Source organism: Staurois parvus, unplaced genomic scaffold (assembly GCF_062004578.1).
Source record: "Staurois parvus isolate SC_StPar_1 unplaced genomic scaffold, SC_StPar_1.0 ptg000019l, whole genome shotgun sequence".
Classification (NCBI taxonomy): domain Eukaryota; kingdom Metazoa; phylum Chordata; class Amphibia; order Anura; family Ranidae; genus Staurois; species Staurois parvus.
In genome coordinates, this window is record NW_028317815.1 from 4,554,009 (window position 1) to 4,577,500 (window position 23,492).

The 23,492-nt window shown below is 41.9% G+C and overlaps 1 protein-coding gene across 1 annotated transcript in view; it reads right to left on the reverse strand.

The window, feature by feature from the left end:
- MOV10L1 (Mov10 like RNA helicase 1) overlaps positions 1–23,492 on the reverse strand; it is a 161,328-nt gene that overhangs the window by 105,430 nt on the left and 32,406 nt on the right. The window contains exon 4 of the mRNA XM_089686613.1: positions 16,731–16,843. Coding sequence (XP_089542739.1) covers positions 16,731–16,843 — 113 coding nt within the window. The remainder of the gene's footprint in view (positions 1–16,730; positions 16,844–23,492) is intronic.

Here is a 23,492-nt window from a genome sequence, read left to right on the forward strand (position 1 = left end):
AGTGTAAGGCCCCATTCACACTTATGTGTTTTATGTGCATTTTAGGTGTGGTGGATTAATGTCCTGCTTGCTACATCTTTGATGAGCTTTCATCAAACTGGAGGCTCTATGTCTCAATGCAGTTTTATCCTTGTATAGAACAAAAGGGTTCTTTACAGAATAAGGCTGGCAGTTCAGACAAGGAAAGCCACCTTGTGAGTGATAGTGGAAAGAGGAATATCCCGAAAGGGGGAAAAAAAACCCCCCACAAATACCAAGCTCACAGCTGTAGATCTAGGACATTTTTACCTTAATGCAGGGAATGCATTTAGGTAAAAGCAGTCTTGCCTTTAGAACCACATTAATGTTTAGGGCTCTCTCTCCAACCAAATGTTTCTCCTTGAAACCTCTCCTGGGTATTAGGGGGATGAGGAAAACATCTTTAAACCTCTGGAAAAAGACTCTCTCAAATTACTGGCATGACTGCTTTCCTCCTAACCATCTCCATAACTAAGAGAATGGGTCCTATTCAAGGCTTCTTAGTACATAAAATGTATTTCGATGTATAAGATAAGATTTTCCTGTCTTTTGACTCACCCATAATTTCCTAAGGTGGCAGCTAATTTCCATTACTTCAATCACGGTTTCCTCCATTCATTGTAACCTGTCACCCAGGCCATCCGTTGTAGTAACAAAGCCTTTAAGAAGTGGCCCCCTGAAGTGGCTGCCTCAGCTACACTGCAGCAGATATGTAGAGCTAGTACTTGGTCAAGTTTTTAAACTTTTGTCCGGCTGCTACCATCAATTAAATCCTGTGAAGAGGGATTGGGGTGGGACCGAGCCATGCAGTGTGTGTCCAAAGACTCACACAGCCTGCCTCAGGAGCGAGATCGCAGCTGTGACCCCATAGTGAATGGCTTGCTATGGAGGCACACACAGAAGAGGAAGAGCAGACAGCGCTGGCGAGGGACACCAGAAGAGGGGGTTTGGGGAAACAATGCAATACCGTTCCACAGGGCAGGTAAGTAGAACATGTTCATTATTTTAGGATAAAAAAAAATAAGCCTTTACAACCAATTTAAGCTACTTAATGTGAAACCAGAAAGAAAGAGAAGAGAAAAGAGAGTGCTGAAATAAGAACTTTCAGTGTGCTTGGCTACAGTCCCTTGTCCATTCCTGCTTCAAAAAAAAAGTCAAAAATAAAAAAAACAAAAAAGGGCACTCAAAAGGATTGACATCCTGTGGGCGAATTTGTAAAACAGGTTTTAAAATGCACAAATACATTTTTGACATCCTAACCTTTTACTCTTCTGAAAAATTTAGATTATTCTGTCATAATTCTGTTTCTGGATCCTTACCTAAAATGCCTGGCTTTCCTCAATACCCTTGGGAGCATAGGGGACATAAGGGAAGACGCAAAGGCAAGAGCAAAGTCCCACCTTTGTCTGAGGGCATCCAGGCCATAGTCATTTTTTAAGGGAAAGAACACTGGAAGAAGGGTATTCCCTCCTGTGACAAAAAGATTGATCTGAGGCAATCCTTAGCAATCTGTGAGTTGTTGCTCTAAGTCCTAGTGGCTGAGGAAGTTGGTATGGATATTTTCCTCTCAGATGTTCGTCCGTTAATGAAACAGTATGAGCTTCTGCCCAGAAACATATCTTTCAGTCTTAGTTCTTTCAACAAGGAGTTCCTTGTAGCTCAGAGAGGCTACTGCTTTAATAATGTCTGAAAAGATATTCACTTGCCATTGTGATCTTCCAAGATCATACAAACAGTCCCACCATGGATTTAATGCCCTCCCCTTTCACAATACAGTTAGAGGTCCAGAGTACCTTTATTAGGCAGATAAATGTTATTTTACAGGCAAGGAAGCAGTTACTATGGGATTGCTAAGCCATGATCCACAATTGTGTCAGGCCATGTGGAAAGTCTAAGAGTTTACTGTGAATTTCTCATCACAGACCTCTTGAGCGATGGGATAGTCCGAGTATACACTAGTCCTGGTGACCTGGAAAATACCTACTCCTGAAGAATGAAAAACTTGGTTTAACTAAGATCCCAGGATAGGTCCAAATATAGAATCCTTTTATGTCTGCTCTGCCCTTTAAGTTCATGAAGTCGGAGCCATTTAATCTCAGGTCTTTATTGTCCTTGTTGGGAGGCCTGGGTTAAACCGCAAGATTCATGAAGCCACTACCCTTTTAAGCCAGTAGGGAGAGCAAAATAAAACCTGTCAGGGCAGTAGATAAGATTTAGGCCAGACAGGAAGAAAATACGCAGCAAAGCGGAAAGGGAAGGTGGGTGAGAAGGCAGGAGGTGCAGCGAAAACTAGGCTAGTTATTTCTAGGAAACAAAAATGTTAGAGGACCTATTAAAAAGCAGGAATACCCAAAAGGGGAGATATATGGGATTTCTATGGCAGAATGGTTGAAGAAGTGGAAACAAGTTAGTGGGGAAACGGTTGGGGTTAAAACACTACTAGCAAAGACAACACCAGCCTAATTTTAGAAGTAATAGAACAGACACCTCCTGTAAGCCCCAAACTGATTACCACACCTCTTGATCCTTTGAGAAGGTGGTCTCAAAAGGCAAACTGGGAGGTTCTTTACCCTTTACAATGGGAAGGTGGGTCTCCTGTGATAGCAGTGACAGCAAGAAACCGACGCCCATATGCACCTATCACTGTATGGTGGGGGAAGTCATCTTCTCCTACACATGGCTGTTTTATTGTATAATGGAGCTGAATGTACGCATTTGTAAGGAATTCCTTGCCATTACAAAGAAGCAGCAATCCCTTTAGAAGGTTTGGGGGTACAAACTGGATATTGGCAAGGGACCAGGATTTTGGGCAAATGTTTTGGTATCAAGGAGTTACCTGAAAATATTCTTGAGATGGATGTACTTCAAGGTCAATCAATTCAGAATGAACGGGGTACATTCACATCTGGATAGCCTATCTGTTACGGGTGGTGACGGCTGCTTTCAGAGGTCATGCAAAATTGACCCCTGTCTACATCCTCCACTAGAGCAGCTAGCAGTACAGACAGTCCTGGGAGGCTTTAAAAATTGTGGAGACTATGCAAGAACTATTGGAGAGTAGTGATCCTTAGAGCTACTGTAAGTCCTGTCTCAGCTTCAGTGTTCCCATTAAACAAAACCTGATCTACAGTCAGTCATTCTATATGTTTTAACATTAAGCAAAGTGGCAACTCCAGTGAAATAAGCTGTACCGGATATGATCTCCATCACTGAAAAAAGTGCAAACAAGGCAGGAGAATATTAAAATGATAGACCAGAACACGTTCCTTTTAATTCAAATAGTCGCAGAGTGTCAGCGACAGTTTGCTTTTGTGTGGGATGGTCGTCAGTACACTTTCAACGTGTTTCCTCAAGGCTACCTTCTAAGTCAAACAATTTTTCATGGACAGATTGCCTGAGATTTAAGTATCCTGAATTTGAAAGTCACTGTAGGGTTTATTTACTAAATCTGGAGAATGCAAAATCAGGTGCACTGTTGCATAGAAACCAATCAACTTCCAGGTTTTATTGCCAAAGCTTAATTGGACAGGCTGAAGTTAGAGGGTGATTGACTACCATACACTGCAGCACCAGATTGAGTGAACCAGTTTTCGTAAATTTCCCCCTTTATTTCACTACATCGATGACACAATGAGCTCTAGAACAAAAAGAAGATGTAACTGAAGCATTGCATTTGTTATACAGCACATAGAGAATAGGAGGATGGGCTATTAAGTTCAAGGACTGTGCCACAGAGGAAGATTCTAGAGACATATCCAGGGACTTTTGCCCCCTACCAACAAAAAGGAAGCACAAATGTTCATTGGAGTTTTGGGATTCTGGAGATTGTTCATTTCATATCTTGGACTGATCCTGGGGCCTATATACAACGGTATAAAAATAAATAAAAAGACACAGAGTTCTCTTGGGGTTCAAAGAAGCAGCCCACATTCCTTGCTGCTAAAAAAAGCTAGTTTTTCAGCATCAAAGATTGGGACTCATAAGACCAGAAAGTACTATTTCAGCTGGATGTAATGGACCAGGATGGTACCATATGATGGAGTTTGTGGCAGACAAATGAAAAGACAGAGGGCAATACCCACTGGATTTTGGTTCAAGTACCTGACAGGTGCACAGAACAGATACACGCCCATAAAGAAGTACCTGCTTGTGGGCTGCAAAGCACTTCAGCATGTTACAGGAAAGGATGCAGCCACCATCCATACTGCAAATGAATGAACTACTAGGGTAACTGCAGCTCAGAACCAAACGCTGATGAAATTAAAGTGGTACCTTAAAAAGGAGGGTTATTGCAGTAGTAGAAGAAACACGTGTGTGAATTGTTCTTTTGCCAGAAATTGAGTGCCAGGAATCTGGAGCATTTTGCATGAAAATTGGCAAAAGTAAGATTGAAACTTTAACGCTGGTATAAGAGGCTTGTCGTGAACATTTCATAAAGAAATAAACTGTTTTTGAATGGCATAGGGGCTTTAAGGAGGGGCGGAAAAAAAAAAAAAAAGAATTTACCTCACCTAAAGAAAGCACGCATATCTCGTTTTCAGTTCAAAACCATGCTGGTGTGTGGTTTTTTTTTTTTACTACAATGCGATAGTTCACCAAGAGCTCATAGAACATGATACAACAGTGAACCAACATTGTTACTTGGAAATTCTGAAAAGGTTACAGGAATTTGGTCAGAGGAAAAAAAAAATGAAACTCTGCCCCAAGTGGATTCTCCACCACGACAATGCTCTTGCACGATGCGTTAAGTGTTCCGTGTTCCTGGCCCAAAAATCCATTCCGAAACGTGACCAACCTTATTCCCCTGATTTAGCCCTGTGCAACTTTTGCCAGTTTCCAAAATTTAAAAAACACCCTAAAAAGGACACAAATTTGATGACATTCTGGAAAGCTAATGTGCTGCGACAAAGATACTGTAGAGATATAAGTAAGCAAACATTTTTTTAGAGTCCATTCTGGGAATTAAATTGTCACCCCTCGTAAGTTACACCAACATTTCATACTCCTGATATGTGTCTGTTGTACCATGTACCTGTACTAAAAAGGTATCCTGTTCTCTTCATACTGCATTCGAAAATGGTTCACATATATTTTAACACGAGACCTTTAATTTATTCTGAAAAATAATCTGAATTTGTTTTTTGTAATAAAGCAGAGAAACTAACAAAAATTTAAAAAATGCATTTTTAGTTTGTTTAATATCTAATATATTTTGTATAATTGCTGTAACATCAAATCTTTTCAATACACTTTTTCTGCAAGAAAAAAAAAAGGGTCCACACTCCAATTATGTCATCAAAGCATGACAGCTTTATTGGTGTAAAGCACGCATTGCACCTTTCACCCTAGGTCTGGCTAATGCGTTTTACCCTTCAATGCATTGGCATAGAGATGGAGGTTGATGGGGCGATAATTGCATATATACACTATATGAATGATTAAATTTAAACAAGGATTTGAAAATAGTGGTCTTTTTACTAGGACAACACACCACATGACTCCATTTGACTGCTATGAACCACTAGAGGGAGTACTATGACTAAACCTGCACTTAGGAATTAAAAATTCACATAAAAAGAGCAGCTAACACAATCAATAGGCAAAAAATAATAAAGTACTACACGGATTATTTTTGTTTATCATATAAATAGCAATAAAAGAAATAACCAATTCCCCACCTAGGTGGAATAATTCTGTGCTAATAATACATATCACAAAAGTCTATATAAAAAAAGTCCACATAGTCTGGAAATGCCGATGCTTCGTGAACCGGAGACCAAAGAATAGAGAGAGTCCGTCACCTTCCACCCAATCACTCAGCTTCTTACTGGAAGCTTTGACCACCCAAAGCATTGGTCAAATAGTGCAGTTATCAGGCCCAGCAGATGTACCAGGCCCAGCAGATGTACGAGAAGATCCAGATGGAATACGAGCTATCTTCTAAACAATAAGATCTCAGATGGCAAGTGACTCTCCATGCAGTAAACACCACAGAGAAAAAAAAGGAGTAACCACTCACAGTGTAGTAATGTAAAAAGATTTAAATTTATTCACAATATTGCACTTACAATCAAAAGGATAAAAAAACAAAAAAAAAGCCTGTCAGTGTAATGTTTCCAACCAACAAAATGGCTGAGGAGTGTGGTGATGTCAGGATTTGTGGCTCCATTCTACGCAATTTGTCACAGAGATCATCCCTGATGACGTCCTCTGATGAAACGCGTATGCTAGAGCCACAATGTGACGTCACCACGCCGAGCCACGGACCATGGCCATTTTGTTGTATGGAAACACACACTCACAGGCTGTGTTTTTTATCCTTTGATTGCAAGTACAATATTGTGAATAAATTGATATATTTTTAAAATTACTCTAAAAAAAATGTTTTCTTACCTTTACCTGTGCAGTATCTTTGTTGTGGCCCACTGGATGTCCAGAATGCCATCAAATTTGTGTCCTTTTACTTAGCACCAGCATTTCCAGATTATGTAGTCTTTTATATAGACTTTTGTGATAATATGTGTATTATTGGCACATAGTCCACCTTGGTGAGGGATTGGTTATTTGTCATTTCTAGCTCTACGCTGGCTATTTTGTTTTGTATGACTCTAAGAGCTGCCCCATAGCAGATATACTGCTAAAGGGCAGCTCCGCTGCAAAAAATCACGTGCCTCTATAAGCTGCTGGATATGTCAATCACCGGGTCCCAGCCAGCGATTTCCAACTGGGACTCTGATCGTTGGCAAGGCTGAGAGGGGAGAGATCTGTGTGTAAACACAGATCTCTGCCAGCATGGACATGCTGCTTTGGATCTCTCTGCACAGTAGAGAGATACAAAGCAGCATGACTCAAGTAAAACAGCACACATAGTAAACCACACAGCATACCATTAAACCTTTGATCGCCCCAGATGTTAACCCCTTCCTGCCTGATGTCATTAGTACAGTGTCCCAGCTTTTTATTAGCACTGATCACTGTATTTGTGTCACTGGAGATGTCAGTGGCAGTTAGTTCCCACCCAGTCTCAGAATGCCCGCCGCAGTCCAGTGATAAGTCGCTGATCGCTGCCATTACTAATATAAAAAAATTAAAATTCCAATATATATACTGCCATTTGTAGACGCTATAGCTTTCACATAAACTAATATACATGAAGGGTCCTTCACACGGGCGTACTGTATGTCTTTTTCATCTGTCCATTTACAGATGAAAACTTACACCCATGTATTTCTATGGACTAGCGGGTGTAAACGGATGATCATCTGTTTACATCCATTAATGTCCTCATCCATTAACATCCGAAAACCAGATGTAAGAAAACGGACATACGGTCCATTTTGCTTTGGTAAAGGATGTTAAAAAAAAAAAAAAAAAGGGATGTAAACTGAAGAAAAACTGATCCATTTTTCCTTGGAAAAAAGCGTGACTAAAACGGATGAAAAAAAACAGAATGCCCACGTAAAAAAAGGACCTTTATTAGGATTTTTTTTAAGCAAAGAAATGTATTAGAATACATTCTAGCCTAAATTTATGAAAACATTTTATTTTTTTATTGGATGTTTTATAGCAAAAAAGTCAAAAACTTTTTTTTTTTTTTTTTAATTGTTTGGTTTTTCGTTTATAGCGAAAAAAAAAAAAAAAAAAAAGCAGGAGGTGATCAAATACCACCAAAGAAAGATCTATTTGTGGGGAAAAAAAGGACACATTATATTTGAGTGCTGCATTGCATGACCGAGCAATTATCAGTTAAAGAATTGCAGCACTGTATCGCAAAAAAAATGATCTGCTCATGAACGGGGTTAAATCTTCAGGAGGGCAAGTGGTTAAGACAAATAGATTAGTTATATTTCAATAAAGACTTGTGGTGTCAGTTCATTTGAATGTTTAAATCATTGGTGTTTATTTACTAAAACTGCCTCACGCAAAATCTCGTGCACCTGTGCATGGTAGCCAATCAGCTTCTAACCTCAGCTTGTTCAATTAAGCTTTAGCAATAAAAACTGTCAGCTGATTAGTTTCTATACCGAAGTGCACGAGACTGAGTAAACCAGCTTTAGTATATAAACCCGTTGTTTCATGGTCATCAAACATGCAGTGTATATATGCACCTATCCCCATCTCTACAACAAAGTCTGGAAGGGTAAAACACATTAGGTGTGGCCCTTAGGTGACGGTGCAGTGTGTACTGTCCATCAATAAAGTGGTCAGCCTTTGATGAGGTCATTGGAGTGTGGCCCCTTCCTTTATTGCAGTAAGAATGGATGGACTCCTTGGGTGGGGCACCCGGTTGTCAATGGAGTAGAGAATAATAAGGCAGCTTGATGCAGTTAACCTTTCATTTGTCCTTCATTATTTATCAGTATTGTTTGATCAATAAACACATTTCTATTATGCAATTTTGAATAGGTTGAATCCAAAATAAGATTCTGTTGTCAGAATTAACAACTTATTTCTAGCTCCAAACTTGCGTGTGCAAACAGTGAAAAACAAAAGAAAAGATTCCTTATAATTGTAAACAAATTCATTAACAATTGTTATAGTACTTAATTCTTTTTCTACCTGTGGCGTACACAGGCATATTTAATCACTTCCCAACCGCCCTATAGCAGAACTACTGCTACACGGCGGTAGGACTGTGCAAAATCACGTGCATGCGCCGCCCTACCCTGCACCACCAACAGGGTAGGGAGACGCGTGCGTTCCCTACCCGGAAATGCAAAATCGTGTGTGTGTACGCACGCACGCACGCACGCACGCACGCACGCACACACACACACACCTCGAAAAATTAGAATATCATGCAAAAGTTCATTTATTTCAGTAATGCAACTTAAAAGGTGAAACTAATATATGAGATAGATTCATTACATGCAAAGCAAGATAGTTCAAGACATGATTTGTCATATTTGTGATGATTATGGCTTACAGCTCATGAAAACCCCAAATCCACAATTTCAGAAAATTAGAATATTGCATGCAATCAATAAAACAAGGATTGTACATAGAATATCGGACCTCTGAATAGTATAAGCATGCATATGTACTCAGTACTTGGTTTGGGCCCCTTTTGCAACAATTACTGCCTCAATGCGGCGTGGCATGGAAGCTATCAGCCTGTGGCACTGCTGAGGTGTTATGGAAGACCAGGATGCTTCAATAGCGGCCTTCAGCTCTTCTGCATTGTTCGGTCTCATGTCTCATCTTTCTCTTGGCAATGCCCCATAGATTCTCTATGGGGTTCAGGTCAGGCGAGTTTGCTGGCCAATCAAGCACAGTAATCCCACGGTCATTGCACCAGGTTTTGGTGTTTTTGGCAGTGTGGACAGGTGCAAAGTCCTGCTGGAAAATGAAGTCAGCATCCCCATAAAGCTTGTCTGCAGAAGGAAGCATGAAGTGCTCCAAAATCTCCTGGTAGACGGCTGCGTTGACCCTGGATTCACAGTGGACCAACACCAGCAGATGACATGGCTCCCCAAATCAACACAGACTGTGGAAACTTCACACTGGACTTCAAGCATCTTGCAGTGTGTGCCTCTCCATTCTTCCTCCATACTTTGGGTCCTTGGTTTCCAAATGAGATGCAAAAGTTGCTCTCATCAGAAAAGAGGACTTTGGACCACTGAGCAACAGACCAAGTCTGTTTTTTTTTAGCCCAGGTAAGACACTTCTGACGTTGTTTGTTGTTCAGAAGCGGCTTGACAAGAGGAATACAGCATTTGAAGTCCAGGATCCGTCTGTGTGTGTGGTGGCTCTTGATGCTCTGACTCCAGCCTCAGTCCACTCCTTGTGAAAGTCCCCAACACTTTTGAATGGCCTTTTCCTGACAATCCTCTCCAAGCTGCGGTCATCCCTGCTGCTTGTGCACCTTTTTCTTCCACACTTTTCCCTTCCACATAACTTTCTATTAATGTGCTTTGATAGAGCACTTTGGGAACATCAAACTTCTTTTGCAATTACCTTTTGAGGCTTTCCCTCCTTATGAAGGGTGTCAATGATGGTTTTCTGCACAACCGTCAGGTCAGCAGTCTTTCCTATGATTGTGATTCCTACTGAACCAGACAGAGACCATTTAAAGGCTCAGGAACCCTTTGCAGGTGTTATGGCTTAATTAGCTGATTAGAATGGGACACTTTGAGCCTAGAATATTGCACCTTTTCACAATACTCTTCTTTTCTGAGATTGTGAATTTGTGGTTTTCATGAGCTGTAAGCCATAATCATCACAATTATGACAAATCACGGCTTGAACTATCTTGCTTTGCATGTAATGAGTCTATCTCATATTAGTTTCACCTTTTAAGTTGCATTACTGAAATAAATGAACTTTTGCACGATATTCAAATTTTTCAAGTTTCACGTGTGTGTGTGTGTGTGTGTGTATATATATACACACACATACATACATACATATATATATATATATACACACACACACACACACACACACACACACACACACACACACACACTACAGTGAAGGAAGTATTTGATCCCCTGCTGATTTTGAATGTTTGCCCACTCACAAATGATCAGTCTAAAAATCGAATGGTTGGTATATTGTAACACAGAGACAGAATAGCAACAAAAAATTCAAAAGAATTGCATGTCTAACAAATTATGCACTGATTTGTATTTGATCCCTTTCACAAAACATGACTTAGTACTTAGTAGGGGGCAAATTCCTTGTTGGCAATCACAGAGGTCAGACGTTTCCTGTAGTTGGCCACCAGGTTTGCACACATCTCAGGAGGGATTTTGGCCCACTCCTCTTGGCATATCCTCTCCAAGTTATTAAGGTGGCTGACGTTTGGCAACTCGAACTTTCAGCTCCCTCCACAGATTTTCAATCGGATTAAGGTCTAGAGACTGGCTAGGCCCCTCCAGGACCTTAATGTGACGGTACATTGCCCTGCCCATCGTCCCTTTGATGCACTGCAGTTGTCCTGTCCCCTTAGCAGAAAAACACCACCAAAGCAGAATGTTTCCACCACGTTTGACAGTTGGGATGGTGTTCTTGGGGTCATAGGCAGCATTCCTCCTCCTCCAAACATGGCGAGTTGAGTTGATGCCAAAGAGCTCGATTTTGGTCTCATCTGACCACAACACTTTCAATCAGTTCTCCTCTGCATCACTCAGAAGTTCAGTGGCAAACTTCAGATGGGCCTGGACATGCGCTCTCCTAAGCAGAGGGACCTTGCGGGCACTGCAGGATTTCAATCCTTGTCCGCGTACTGTGCTACCAATTGTTTTCTTGGTGACTGTGGTCCCAGCTGCCTGGAGATCATTGTCAAGATCCTCACGTGTAGTTCTGGGATGATTCCTCACTGTTCTCAATCACTGACACTCCACAAGGGGAGATCTTGCATGGTGCACCAGACCTAGGGAGACTGACAGTTGTTTTGTGTTTCTTCTATTTACGAATGATTGCACCAACTGTTATCACCTTCTCACCAAGCTGCTTGGCAATAGTTTGGTAGCCCAGTCCAGCCTTGTGTAGGTCTACAATCTTGTCCCTGACATCCTTGGACAGCTCTTTGGTCTTTGCCATGGCGGAGAGTTTGGAATCTGATTGATTGCTCCTGTGTACAGGTGTGTTTTACGCAGGTAACAAAATGAGATTAGCAGCACTCCTTTTAAGAGACTGCTTATAATCTCAGCTTATTACCTGTATGAAAGACACCTGGTAGCCAGACATCCTGCTGAATGATAGGGGATCAAATACTTACTTCCCTCATGAACATGCAAATCAGTGCATAATTTGTTAGACATGCGATTCTTTTGAATTTATTGTTGCTATTCTGTCTCTCAGTGTTACAATACACTTACCATTCGATTTTTAGACTGATCATTTCTTTGTGAGTGGGCAAACATTCAAAATCAGCAAGGGATCAAATACTTTTTTCCTTCACTTTATACATACATACATACATACATACATACACGTGATTTTGCGCAATTCTGCCGCCCAACAGATGGCAATCGCCGATTCCCGGCAATCGCCGAGTATCGCTGACAGGGGAGAGACCTGTGTGTAAACAACACAGGTCTCACTCCTGCCAGCAGTAACATGCTGCTGTGTATTTATCTGCACATCAGCGAAATACACAACAGTATGTTTCCCTAGTAAAACACACAGTAAAAGAGCACACAGTTAAGCCTTTGATCGCCCCAGATGTTAATCCCGTCCTGCCCAGTGTCCGTGCTTTTTATTAGCAGAGAGAACTGTATTAGTGTCATTGGAATGTCAGTGGCAGGTATTTAGTTCCTCCCCAGTGGGCAGAATGCCCACCGCAGTCCTGCTATAAGTCACCGATTGCCGCCATTTTTAGTTTAAAAAATTTGTTTAAAAAGTCCAGTATATACAGTGAGGAACAGAAGTATTTGAACACCCTGCGATTTTGCAAGTTCTCCCACTTAGAAATCATGGAGGGGTCTGAAATTCACATTGTAGGTGCATTCCCACTCTGAGAGACAGAATTTAAAAAAAAAAATTCAGGAAATCACATTGTATGATTTTTAAAGAATTTATTTGTCTTGCACTGCTGAATATAAGTATTTGAACACCTAAGAAACAGCAAGAGTTCTGGCTCTCAAAGATCTGTTACTGTGCCTTTAAAAATTCCACCTCTACTCCACTCAATCTAACTTAGTAGCACCTGACTGAGCTCTTTAAAGACACCTGTCCACCCCACAGTCAGTCAGTTTCCGACTACTACCATTGGCAAGACCAAAGAGCTGTCAAAAGACACCGGATAAAAATTGTGGACCTCCACAAGGCTGGAAACGGCTACGGGGCAATTGCCAAGCAGCTTGGTGAAAATAGATCAACTGTTGGAGCAATTGTTAGAAAATGGAAGAGGCTAAAGACAACTGTCAGTCTCCCTTGGACTGGGGCTCCATGCAAGATCTCACCTCGTGGGGTATCACTGATAAGAAAGGTGAGAAATCAGCCCAGAACTACAAGGGAGGAGCTGGTCAATGACATGAAGAGAGCTGGGACCACAGTTTCAAAGGTCACTGTCGGTAGAACACTACACTGTCATGGTTTCAAATCATGCATTGCACGGACGGTTCCCCTGCTAAAGTAATCACATGTCCAGGCCCATTTGTAGTTTGCCAATGACCATCTGGATGATCCAGAGGAGGCATTGGAGAAAGTCATGTGGTCAGATGAGACCAAAGTGGAACTTTGTGGTCTAAACTTCACTCGTGTTTGGAGGAAAAAGAAGGATGTGTTGCATCCCAAGAACACCATCCCTACTGTGAAGCAAGGGGGTGGTAACATCATGCTTTGGGGGTTCTTTTCTGTGAAGGGGGCAGGACGACTGTACTGTATTAAGGAGAGGGTGAATGGGGCCATTTATTCTGAGATTTTGAGCAACAACCTCCTTCCCTCAGTCAGAGCATTGAAGATGGGTTATGGCTGGGTCTTCCAACATGACAACGACCCGAAGCACACAGCCAGGATAACCAAGGAGTGACTCCGTAAGAAGCATATCAAGGTTCTACAGTGGCCTAGCCAGTCTCCAGACCTAAATCCAATAGAACATCTTTGGAGGGAGCTGAAACTCCATGTTGCTCAGCGACAGCCCCGAAACCTGACAGATCTAGAGGAGATCTGTGTGGAGGAGTGGGCCAAAATCCCTGTTGCAGTGGGTGCAAACCTGGTCAAGAACTACAGGAAACGTTTGACCTCTGTAACTGCAAACAAAGGCTTCTGTACCAAATATTAACACTGATTTTCTCAGGTGTTCAAATACTTATGTTCAGCAGTGCAAGACAAATAAATTCTTTAAAAATCATACAATGTGATTTCCTGAATTTTTTTTTTTTATTCTGTCTCTCAGAGTGGGAATGTATCAACAATGGGAATTTCAGACCCCTCCATGATTTCTAAGTGGGAGAACTAGCAAAATCGCAGGGTGTTCAAATACTTTGGTTCCTCACTGTATACCACCATTTGTAGATGCTATAACTTTCAAGTAAACCAATTCATTATGTACATGTACATGTATTGGGATTTTTTTTTTATTAACAAAGACATGTCGCACAATACATTTTGCCCTAAATTTGAGGAAATTAATTTTTTTTTACTGGATATGTTTATTAGCAAAAAGTCAAAAATGCGGTTTTCCTTTCAAAAATTCAGTCTTTTTTTGTTTATAGCACAAAACAAAGAACACACAGGCTATCAAGTACCACCAAAAGAAAGCTCTATTTGTGGGGAAAAAAAGGACACAAAATTTCATGTATGTACATTGTTGCAAGACCATAAAATTGTCAGTTAAATAATGCAGCTCCTTATTCCAAAAAATGGCCTAGTCAGGAAGGGGGGTAAATCCTCTAGAGGGCAAGTGGTTACGGTGTAACAGGTGTGGGTGTACACACACACTCACACGTACAGTCATGGGCAAAAATATTGACACCCCTGTATTTCTGTCAAATACTTTTCCCAGAAAATTGTTGCAATTACAAATGTTTAGGCACTCTCATGTTTATTTCTTTTGTTTGTATTGTTAGGACAAAAACAGCGAAGAAACAACTAGCCAAATCTGACACATTCCACAAAAAACACCCAAAATGGACTGGACAAAATTGGCACCTTCTCAAAATTGTAAGAAATAATTTCATTACAAGTTTGTGACACTCCTGTAATTTGTAATTAAACTCACCTGTATCCATTAACAGGTGCTGACAATATAGAAATCACACTGGCAACCAGTTTAAAGGGTGAAAATTGACTCAACATTTCTGTTGTGTATCTCTGTGTGCTGCATAGAGCATGGAGAAGAGAAAGAGCAGCAAAGAAATGAGGATTCGAGAACAAAAATTGTGGAAAAGCATGGTTACAAATCTATCTCCAGAGATTTAAATGTTCTTGTGTCCACTGTGCGCAACACTGTCAGGAAGTTTACAGCCCATGGCACTGTAGTTAATCTCCTTGGACGTAGACAAAAGAGATAAATTGATCAAAGACTGCAACAAAGGATTGTTCAGATGGTGGATAAAATCCTCAATCAACTTCCAAAGAAATACAAGCTGACCTTCAGGCACAGGATACAACTGTGTCAGCTCTTATTATACGTCACCATCTGAATGAAAAAGGTATGCTATGATAGGAGACCAAGAGGACCCCACAGCTGGCACAAAACATAAAAAAGCCAAAATTGGAGTTTGCCAAAACGTACCTGAGGAAGTCAAAATCCTTTTGGGAGAATGTGCTGTGGACATACAAAGCAAAAATTACAGCTTTTTGGTAAAGCCCATCATTCTACTGATGAAATGAGGCATTTAAAGAAAATACAGTCCCTACAGTCAAACATGGTGAAGGTTCACTGGTGTTTTGGGGTTGCTTTGCTGCTTCAGGTACTGGATGTCTTGACCGTGTGCATGGCATTTTGAAATCTGCAGACTACTAAAAAATTGTGGGGTGTAATGCAAGTCCCATTGTCAGAAAGTTGGGTCTCAGCCAGAGGTCAGCAGGACAAAAGGTCAAAAAGCACCCAGACATGGTTTCAGACAAAGCACTGGAGAGTACTGAACTGGCCAGCAATGAGTCCAGATCCCAATCCCATAGAACACCTGTGAAAAGATCTCAAAATAGCTGTTGGGAAAAGGAACCTTTCCAATCTGAGAGACCTGGGGCAGTTGGTGAAAGAAGAGTGGTCCAAAATTCCAATAGAGGCGTAAGAAACTAATTTATGGTTACAGGAAGCAATCGATTTCAGCTATTTTTTCCAAGGTGTTTGCTACCAAATATTAAAATTGAGGGTGCCAATAGTTTTGTCCAGTCCATTTTTGGGGTTTTTGCGTGAAATGTGTCAGATTTTGGCTTTTTGTTTCTTTACATTATTTTGTCATACCAATACAAAACAAAAAAAATAAACATGAGAATGCCTAAACATTTGTAATTTCAACAACTTTCTGGCTGAAGTAGTGCATTATTTGAGACAAATGCAGGAGTGCCAATATTTTTGGCCATGACTGTAAGTGTGATGGGTAGGGAGAGGGATTTATTTTTGTTAATTTCTTCTCTATACATTAACTTTTTTCACTGGCACAAAGGGGTTCATAAGGTTCCTTAACATTGAGGCATTAATGGGTGAAGACATTATGAGGTAGATTTACTAAAACAGGTGCACTTCAGGGTCAATCAAAGATATGGGATGAACAATCTCCAGAATCCCAAAGCTCCAATGAACTCCTGTGCCTTCGGTTTGGTAGTAGGGGCAACAGTCCCTGGATAGTTTGCAGAAATGTCTCTAGAATTTTCCTCTGTGGTGCAGTCCTTGAATTTAACAGACCATCCTCTATTCTCTATGTGCTGTATCAGCAAGGGCAACGCTTCAATTACATCTTCTGTTCTAGCGATCATGGTATAGTTTTGGTAGAATTTTTTTTTTTTTAAAAAAGCATTTTTTAAATTAGTGCCAATGTGTTTTATGTAGGATAAAAGAAAGCAAAATGTGCACCATTGTTTCTGGATCCTACAGGTACAAACTACCATACACAATTTTATCACCAAAAGAAAGTCCAATTTGTCCTGAAAAAACAAGGTATAATCCACCCGGATACAGAAAGCAGTTGCAACAATATGTACAGTTTTACGAACATGTCAAAAGTTGCAAAATTGTTTTCAGGCATTAACATTTGTTTTACCCCAAGTCACTAAGGGGGTGTAAAAAAAAAAAAAAAAAAAAAAATGCTGTTGACCTTGTCTACCCGTTTACATCTAAGCGGCTTTACAGAGCATGCCTCGCTGTTCCATGTCGAAGGATTGATGAAATATTCTGCTCTCACCCAGTCTCCTTTATATGGGGTATATCCTGAAAAAAAAAGGACGTGGAAATGTTTGTCTAATGACATAACCAACTATAATAAATAACAACAGGGGTGTCAGGGGAAAACCGTAAGAACTATCGCTTGCAATTAAAAAATTAATAAAAAGTCTAAAGTTGACTGTACCAGAGCAGTACCCTGACGAATGTACTTTTTTCTTGGACTCCTCCTAAAAAACAGCAGTGCACTTCCTGATATGCAATTGTGTCTAGGCTTTCCTGTGCCTGTAGCTTCATACGTGCAGTGAATGTACTGATTTGGCGAGGTCACGTATTCTATATTGCTCACCGTTTTCCTTGCCAGAGGTTCTGACCTGAGAAAGCAAAACCCTTCCCCTACCAAGATGGCTGCCTCCACATAGAGACTGTGCAGAACAAGCCACGGTAAGTCAGTAATAGGAAGCATTGGGCTCCAGAAAAGCAATACTGGTTACATAGTCTGTTTGAAGGGAAAAAAAGGAAAAAAAAAAAAAAAAAGAAAAAGAAGGGGAGGACACAAGTACATCTAGGTCAACCAATAAAAGGAAAAAAAAAATATAGTATGCTTGGATTTTGCATAAGCTTTTGACAAAGTTCCCCACGCACAGCTAATATTAAGCTAACTATATAGAAAGTGCAGTGCTAAAATAAATGAATGATATTATAGTGAAAATAAAGTGCAAAGTCAATCTGACATATAGTGAAAAAAAAAAAAAAAAAAAAAAAAAAGGATCAGCGGAACAGTTAAGTGCAGCATATAAAAATCCAATATAAACAAAATGTTCAATAAATCATTCAAAAAAATGTTAAAAAAGTAAAGTGCAGCATAAAAGTGAGAATATATAAAGTCCATAAAATATCAGTGGAGTAAGAGCTATAAATTGTCCGTAAGGATATAAGTACGGCAATCACGGTGAAATATTGTGAAGTTATCCAATGGGGAATCCACCACCTCTGTCAGATGTACACTCACCATACATCTACTGGTAAACAGCATGTAAGCACATCTCATCTGGGTACAGGTAACAGCAATGAAGCCTCTGCAAGAGATGCCCAGCCAAGGGCAAAAAACGCAGGTGGACCCTCTCCAAGATGGCCGCCGTACCGACATTCGACAACGGCGGCGTGATGGCAGCAAGTGTGGCTCCACCCGACACGTTTCATGCACATCTTCAGGGGCACACTCACAGTGAGCGTACCCCTGAAGATGTGCATGTGCACAAAACGCAGCCATGTTTGAGAGGGTCCACCAGAGTTTTTTGCCCTTAGCTGAGCATCCCTTGCAGAGGCTTCATGAACAGAACTAGGATTTAATTGGTATTGCTGAATCTTAGCTTCATTCTTCACATGACTGGGCCATTAATATTCCTGTTCTCTTTCGGAGAGACAGGGTAAATAGGAAAGGTGGTGGTGTCTGTTTCTATGTAAGAAGCTATCTCACAGCGAATGTGAAAAAAGGACCTAGTTGATGGAAAGTGTGATGAGGCTGAAGCATTATGGGTGGAACTGCACATGGGGGTACATACTACAAAAGGTAATCATTAGAGTTTGTTAAAGGCCTCCCAGTGTTAATGAGGAGGTGGAGACTCAGCTACTTGCACAGATCGAAAAGGGCTGGGACAGTGATAATGAGGGATTTTAACTACCCGGAAATTGCCTGGAGTAATGGTACTGCAGGAACAGTTAAAGGGCAAAACTTTTTAAACCTACTACAGGACAAATTTTATGGTACGGTTCATAGAGGCCCCAACTAGGAATGATGCTCTGCTGAACCTGGTAATCTCAAACCATGCAGAGCTTATTATGAATGTCCATATAAAAGAACATCTGGGTAGCAGTGACCATAACATGATTTCATTTATTGTTAGCTGTAAACAGCAAGCACATTCGGGAAAAATAAAACCGCTCAATTTTAAGAGAGCCAATTTTCCAAGGCTAAGAGCTGCTCTCCAAGACTTAGACTTGGAGCAAATTTTGGCATCAATGAACACAACACAGAAATGGGAGTTCAAAAAAAAAAAAAAAAAAAAAAAAAAAAAAAAAAAGACTGTGAACACACTGCAAAATATATTCCCATGGGCAACAATTTTAAAAGGCTAAAAAATCAAACCTATGTGGCTTATTAAATATAAAAATGAAGGAATGCTATCATCGTTTAAACATTACAAAGAATATAACAGAATATGCAAAAAGGAAAAAAAGCCGCAAAAATTGAAAAGGAACGACAGATTGTAAAAGATAGCAGGACCAACCCTGTCAGGGACATGTTGGCCATGGCATAGCTGAGGCTCGTAGCCGCACGCGAATGTACAGGCCTGCTGGTGCTCGTGTTGTGCGTGGCCGTGCGCACACATATGCACATGCGTGGGCGTAAGCGCATGGAAATGTGCATTGGCTAATTCTGGCGCCCACTGGCCTATAAAAAGGTGCATCTGCTGCACTAGTGAATTGCTGCCTGATCTGCAGCTCCCCCTCCTGTATTCCTGTGAGTGATTACCTGTGATTGACCCCAGCTTGTTTCTTGGACTCTGCCTCTGCCTCTGCCTCCTGACTCTGCTTGATCTGCTCCCACCATCACTGACCCTGGCTTGTGACCCGACCATTCTTCTGCCTGCCGTTCATGTCTGATCTGCTTCACTATTACTGAACCGGCTTGTCTGACCCTGCACACAGTCTGCTACCAGCCTGCTCCACTGCCTGCATGCTCTGCTACCAGTCTGCACTGCCACCAGCCAGTCCAGATGTGACGTCTACCTGCTACCAGCCTACTCTGCTGCCAGCCAATCCAGCCATCCCATCTGCCATTAAAGTGCCAGCAATTCCCGCACAGACTACAGGACTGACCAGGCACTCATACCACGTCATGCTCTTGTGGTTGCTGTCCCATCTTCAGTGGCCCTTGAGCCGGAGCCATATGAGAGGCCTTCCTCTGCCGTCAGGCTCAAAAGTAAGGTACGTGACAAACCCCCAAAAATTCTTCAAATATATGAATAGCAAAAAAGGTCTGGTCCGAGCATGTAGGCCCTTTACAAAATAATCTAGAGTGGGTGACTGGGGACAAAGAGAAGGCAAAATTTATTAAATTCCTTTTTCAGCTCTGTGTATATAAAGGAGCATGGGGGAGCTCTTGTCCATAATGGGCATGGTATTGACACAGCTGCAGATGATCCACATTGGCTCACAACTGATATGATCAAAAAATATTTAGACAGAATAGGTGAATAAAAAGCACTTGGACCGGATGGCGTACACCCATGGGTCTTTAAAGAATTCAAAGTCATGGTTTCTCATTTTTAGGGACTCTTTAATGACTGGCATAGTACCACTGGATTGGTGTAAGGTCAATGTGGGGTCAAAATCTTTACCAAGTAATCATAGACATGTTAGTTTAACTTATATAGTTGGGAAGATACTGGAGAGTTTAATGAAAAGACCACCATAGATGAGTTCTTGCTGGAAAAAATATTTTAAGCGACAGAATGGATTCATGAAAGACAGAAGTTGTCAAGCAAATCGGATTTCTTTTTATGAGGTGGTGAGCAAAACCTTGGAAATTAGGGTGGCGGTGGGCGTGGTATACTTGGATTTTGCAAAAACAATATGGAAAAATCCATATGTACAGTGAAGGAAATAAGTATTTGATCCCCTGCTGATTTTGAATGTTTGCCCACTCTAAAACTCGAATGTTAGGTGTATTGTAACACAGACTAAATAGCAACAGAAAACATTCAAAAGAAATGCATGTCTAACAAATTATGCACTTGGTGACTATGGTCTCAGCTGCCTGGAGATCATTGACAAGATCCTCACGTGTCCTTGCGGGCACTGCAGGATTTTCAATCCTTGTCGGCGTAGTGTGTTACCAATTGATTTATTAGAGACTATGGTCTCAGCTGCCTGGAGATCATTGACAAGATCCTCACGTGTAGTTCTGGGATGATTCCTCACTGTTCTCATGATCATTGACACTCCATGAGGTGAGATCTTGCATGGTGCACCAGACTTGGGGAGACTGACAGTAGTTGTTTTGTGGGTCTTCCATTTGCAAATGATTGCACCGTCGTCACCTTCTCACCAGGCTGCTTGGTGATAGTTTGGAAGCCCAGTTCAGCCTTGTGTAGGTCTACAATCTTGTCCCTGACATCCTTGGACAGCGCTTTGGTCTTTGCTATGGCGGAGAGTTTGGAATCTGATTGATTGCTCCTGTGTACAGGTGTGTTTTATGCAGGTAACAAAATGAGATCAGCAGCACTCCCTTTAAGAGACTGCTTCTAATCTCAGCTTGTTACTTGTATGAAAGACACCTGGTAGCCAGAAATCCTGCTGAATGATGGGGATCAAATATGCATTTCCCTCATGAACATGCAAATCAGTGCATCATTTGTTAGAGATGCATTTCTTTTGAATTTTTGGTTGCTATTCTGTCTCTCAGTGTTACAATACACCTACCATTCGATTTTTAGACGTATAATTTCTTTGTGAGTGGGCAAACATTCAAAATCAGCAGGGGATCAAATACTTATTTCCTTTACCGTAAATGGATAGAAAACTGGCTAAAAGATTGTATTCAGAGAGTAGTGGTTAATGATTCATGGTCTAGGGTTGTCAGTGGTGTACACCAAGGTTCAGTGTTGGGACCCTTACTTTTTAATATATTTATAAACGATATAGGGTCTGGAATTATAAATACCATTTCAGTCTTTGCAGATGACACCAAGCTGTGCGGGGTAATAACGTCTTTACAGGATGTCTCCAACTTACAAGCTGACCTCAATGCACTATTTAATTGGGCAACTATGTGGGAAATGAGGTTTATTGTTGATAAATGTAAGGTTATACACTTGGGGGCTAAGAATATGCATGCATCATACATACGGGGGGGGGGGGGGGTACAACTGGGGAAATCAATGGTGGAGAAGGATCTGGGCGTTCTGGTAAATCACAAGCTTAATAATGGCAAGCTGCGGTTTCTAAAGCGAGCAAAATCCTCTCTTGTATTGAAAGAGAGAGAGAGAGGGGAGAGAGGGAGGAGGGGGAAGAGGGAGAGAGAGAGAGGGAGGGGAGGGAGAGAGAGAGAGAGAGAGAGAGAGGAGAGAGAGGGGGGGAGAGAGAGAGAGAGAAGAGAGAGGGAGGGAGAAGAGAGAGGGAGGGAGAAGAGAGAGGGAGGAGAGAGAGAGGGAGGAGAGAGAGAGGGAGGAGAGAGAGAGGGAGGAGAGAGAGAGGGAGGAGAGAGAGAGGGAGGAGAGAGAGAGGGAGGAGAGAGAGAGGGAGGAGAGAGAGAGGGAGGAGAGAGAGAGGGAGGAGAGAGAGAGGGAGGAGAGAGAGAGGGAGGAGAGAGAGAGGGAGGAGAGAGAGAGGGAGGAGAGAGAGAGGGAGGAGAGAGAGAGGGAGGAGAGAGAGAGGGAGGAGAGAGAGAGGGAGGAGAGAGAGAGGGAGGAGAGAGAGAGGGAGGAGAGAGAGAGAGAGAGAGAGAGAGAGAGAGAGGGAGGGGGGGAGAGAGAGAGGGGGGGAAGAGAGGAGAGAGAGAGAGAGAGAGAGAAGGGAGGGGCGAGAGAGAGGGGGGAGAGAGACGAGAGAGAGAGAAGAGAGAGGGAGGAGAGAGGGGGGGGAGGAGGGAGAGAGAGAGAAGAGAGAGGGAGGAGAGAGAGAGAAGAGAGAGGGAGGAGGGAGGAGAGAAGAGAGGAGAGAGGGGGGGGAGGGAGGAGAGAGAGAGGGAGAGAGAGAGAGAGAGAGAGAGAGAGAGAGAAGAGAGAGAGAAGAGAGAGGGGAGGGGAGAGAGAGGGGGGGAGGGAGAGAGAGAGGGGGGGAGAGAAGAGAGAGGGAGGAGAGAGAGAGAAGAGAGAGGGAGGAGAGAGAGAGAGAGAGAAGAGAGAGGGGGGAGAGAGAGAGAGAGAAGAGAGAGGGGGAGAGAGAGAGAGAAGAGAGAGGGGGGAGAGAGAGAGAGAAGAGAGAGGGGGAGAGAGAGAGAGAAGAGAGAGGGGGGAGAGAGAGAGAGAAGAGAGAGGGGGGAGAGAGAGAGAGAAGAGAGAGGGGGGAGAGAGAGAAGAGAGAGGGGGAGAGAGAGAGAGAGGGGGGAGAGAGAGAGAAGAGAGAGGGGGAGAGAGAGAGAGAGAAGAGAGAGGGGGGAGAGAGAGAGAAGAGAGATCATTTTACCGCTGTACTAATCATTAGTAACACCTCATCTGGAATATGCAGTTCAATTTTGGGCACCAATTCATAAAAAGAACATTAGGGAACTGGATAAACTACAGAGAAGGGCAACCAAACTGATCAGCGGCATGGATGAAATATGGGGAAATATTATAGGATCTGAATTTATTCTCTCTTGAGAAGAGGTGATTAAGGGGGGATATGATCAAAATGTATAAATACATCAGTGGTTCATATAGTGAACTCGGTGTAGAGCTATTCACCTTGAGGTCATCACAGAGGACAAGAGGGCGCTCTTTACAGCTGGAGGAAAAGAAATGTAATCTCCAAACACAGAAAGGTTTCTTCACAGTAAGAGCTGTGAAAATGTGGAATAGACTCCCTCAAGAGTTGGTTCTGGCCAGCTCAGTGGATTGTTTTAAAAAAAAAAAGCCTGGATTCTTTCTTGGATACACAGAATATAACTGGTTACTATTCATAGGTAAAGCTGATCCAGGGAATATCCGAT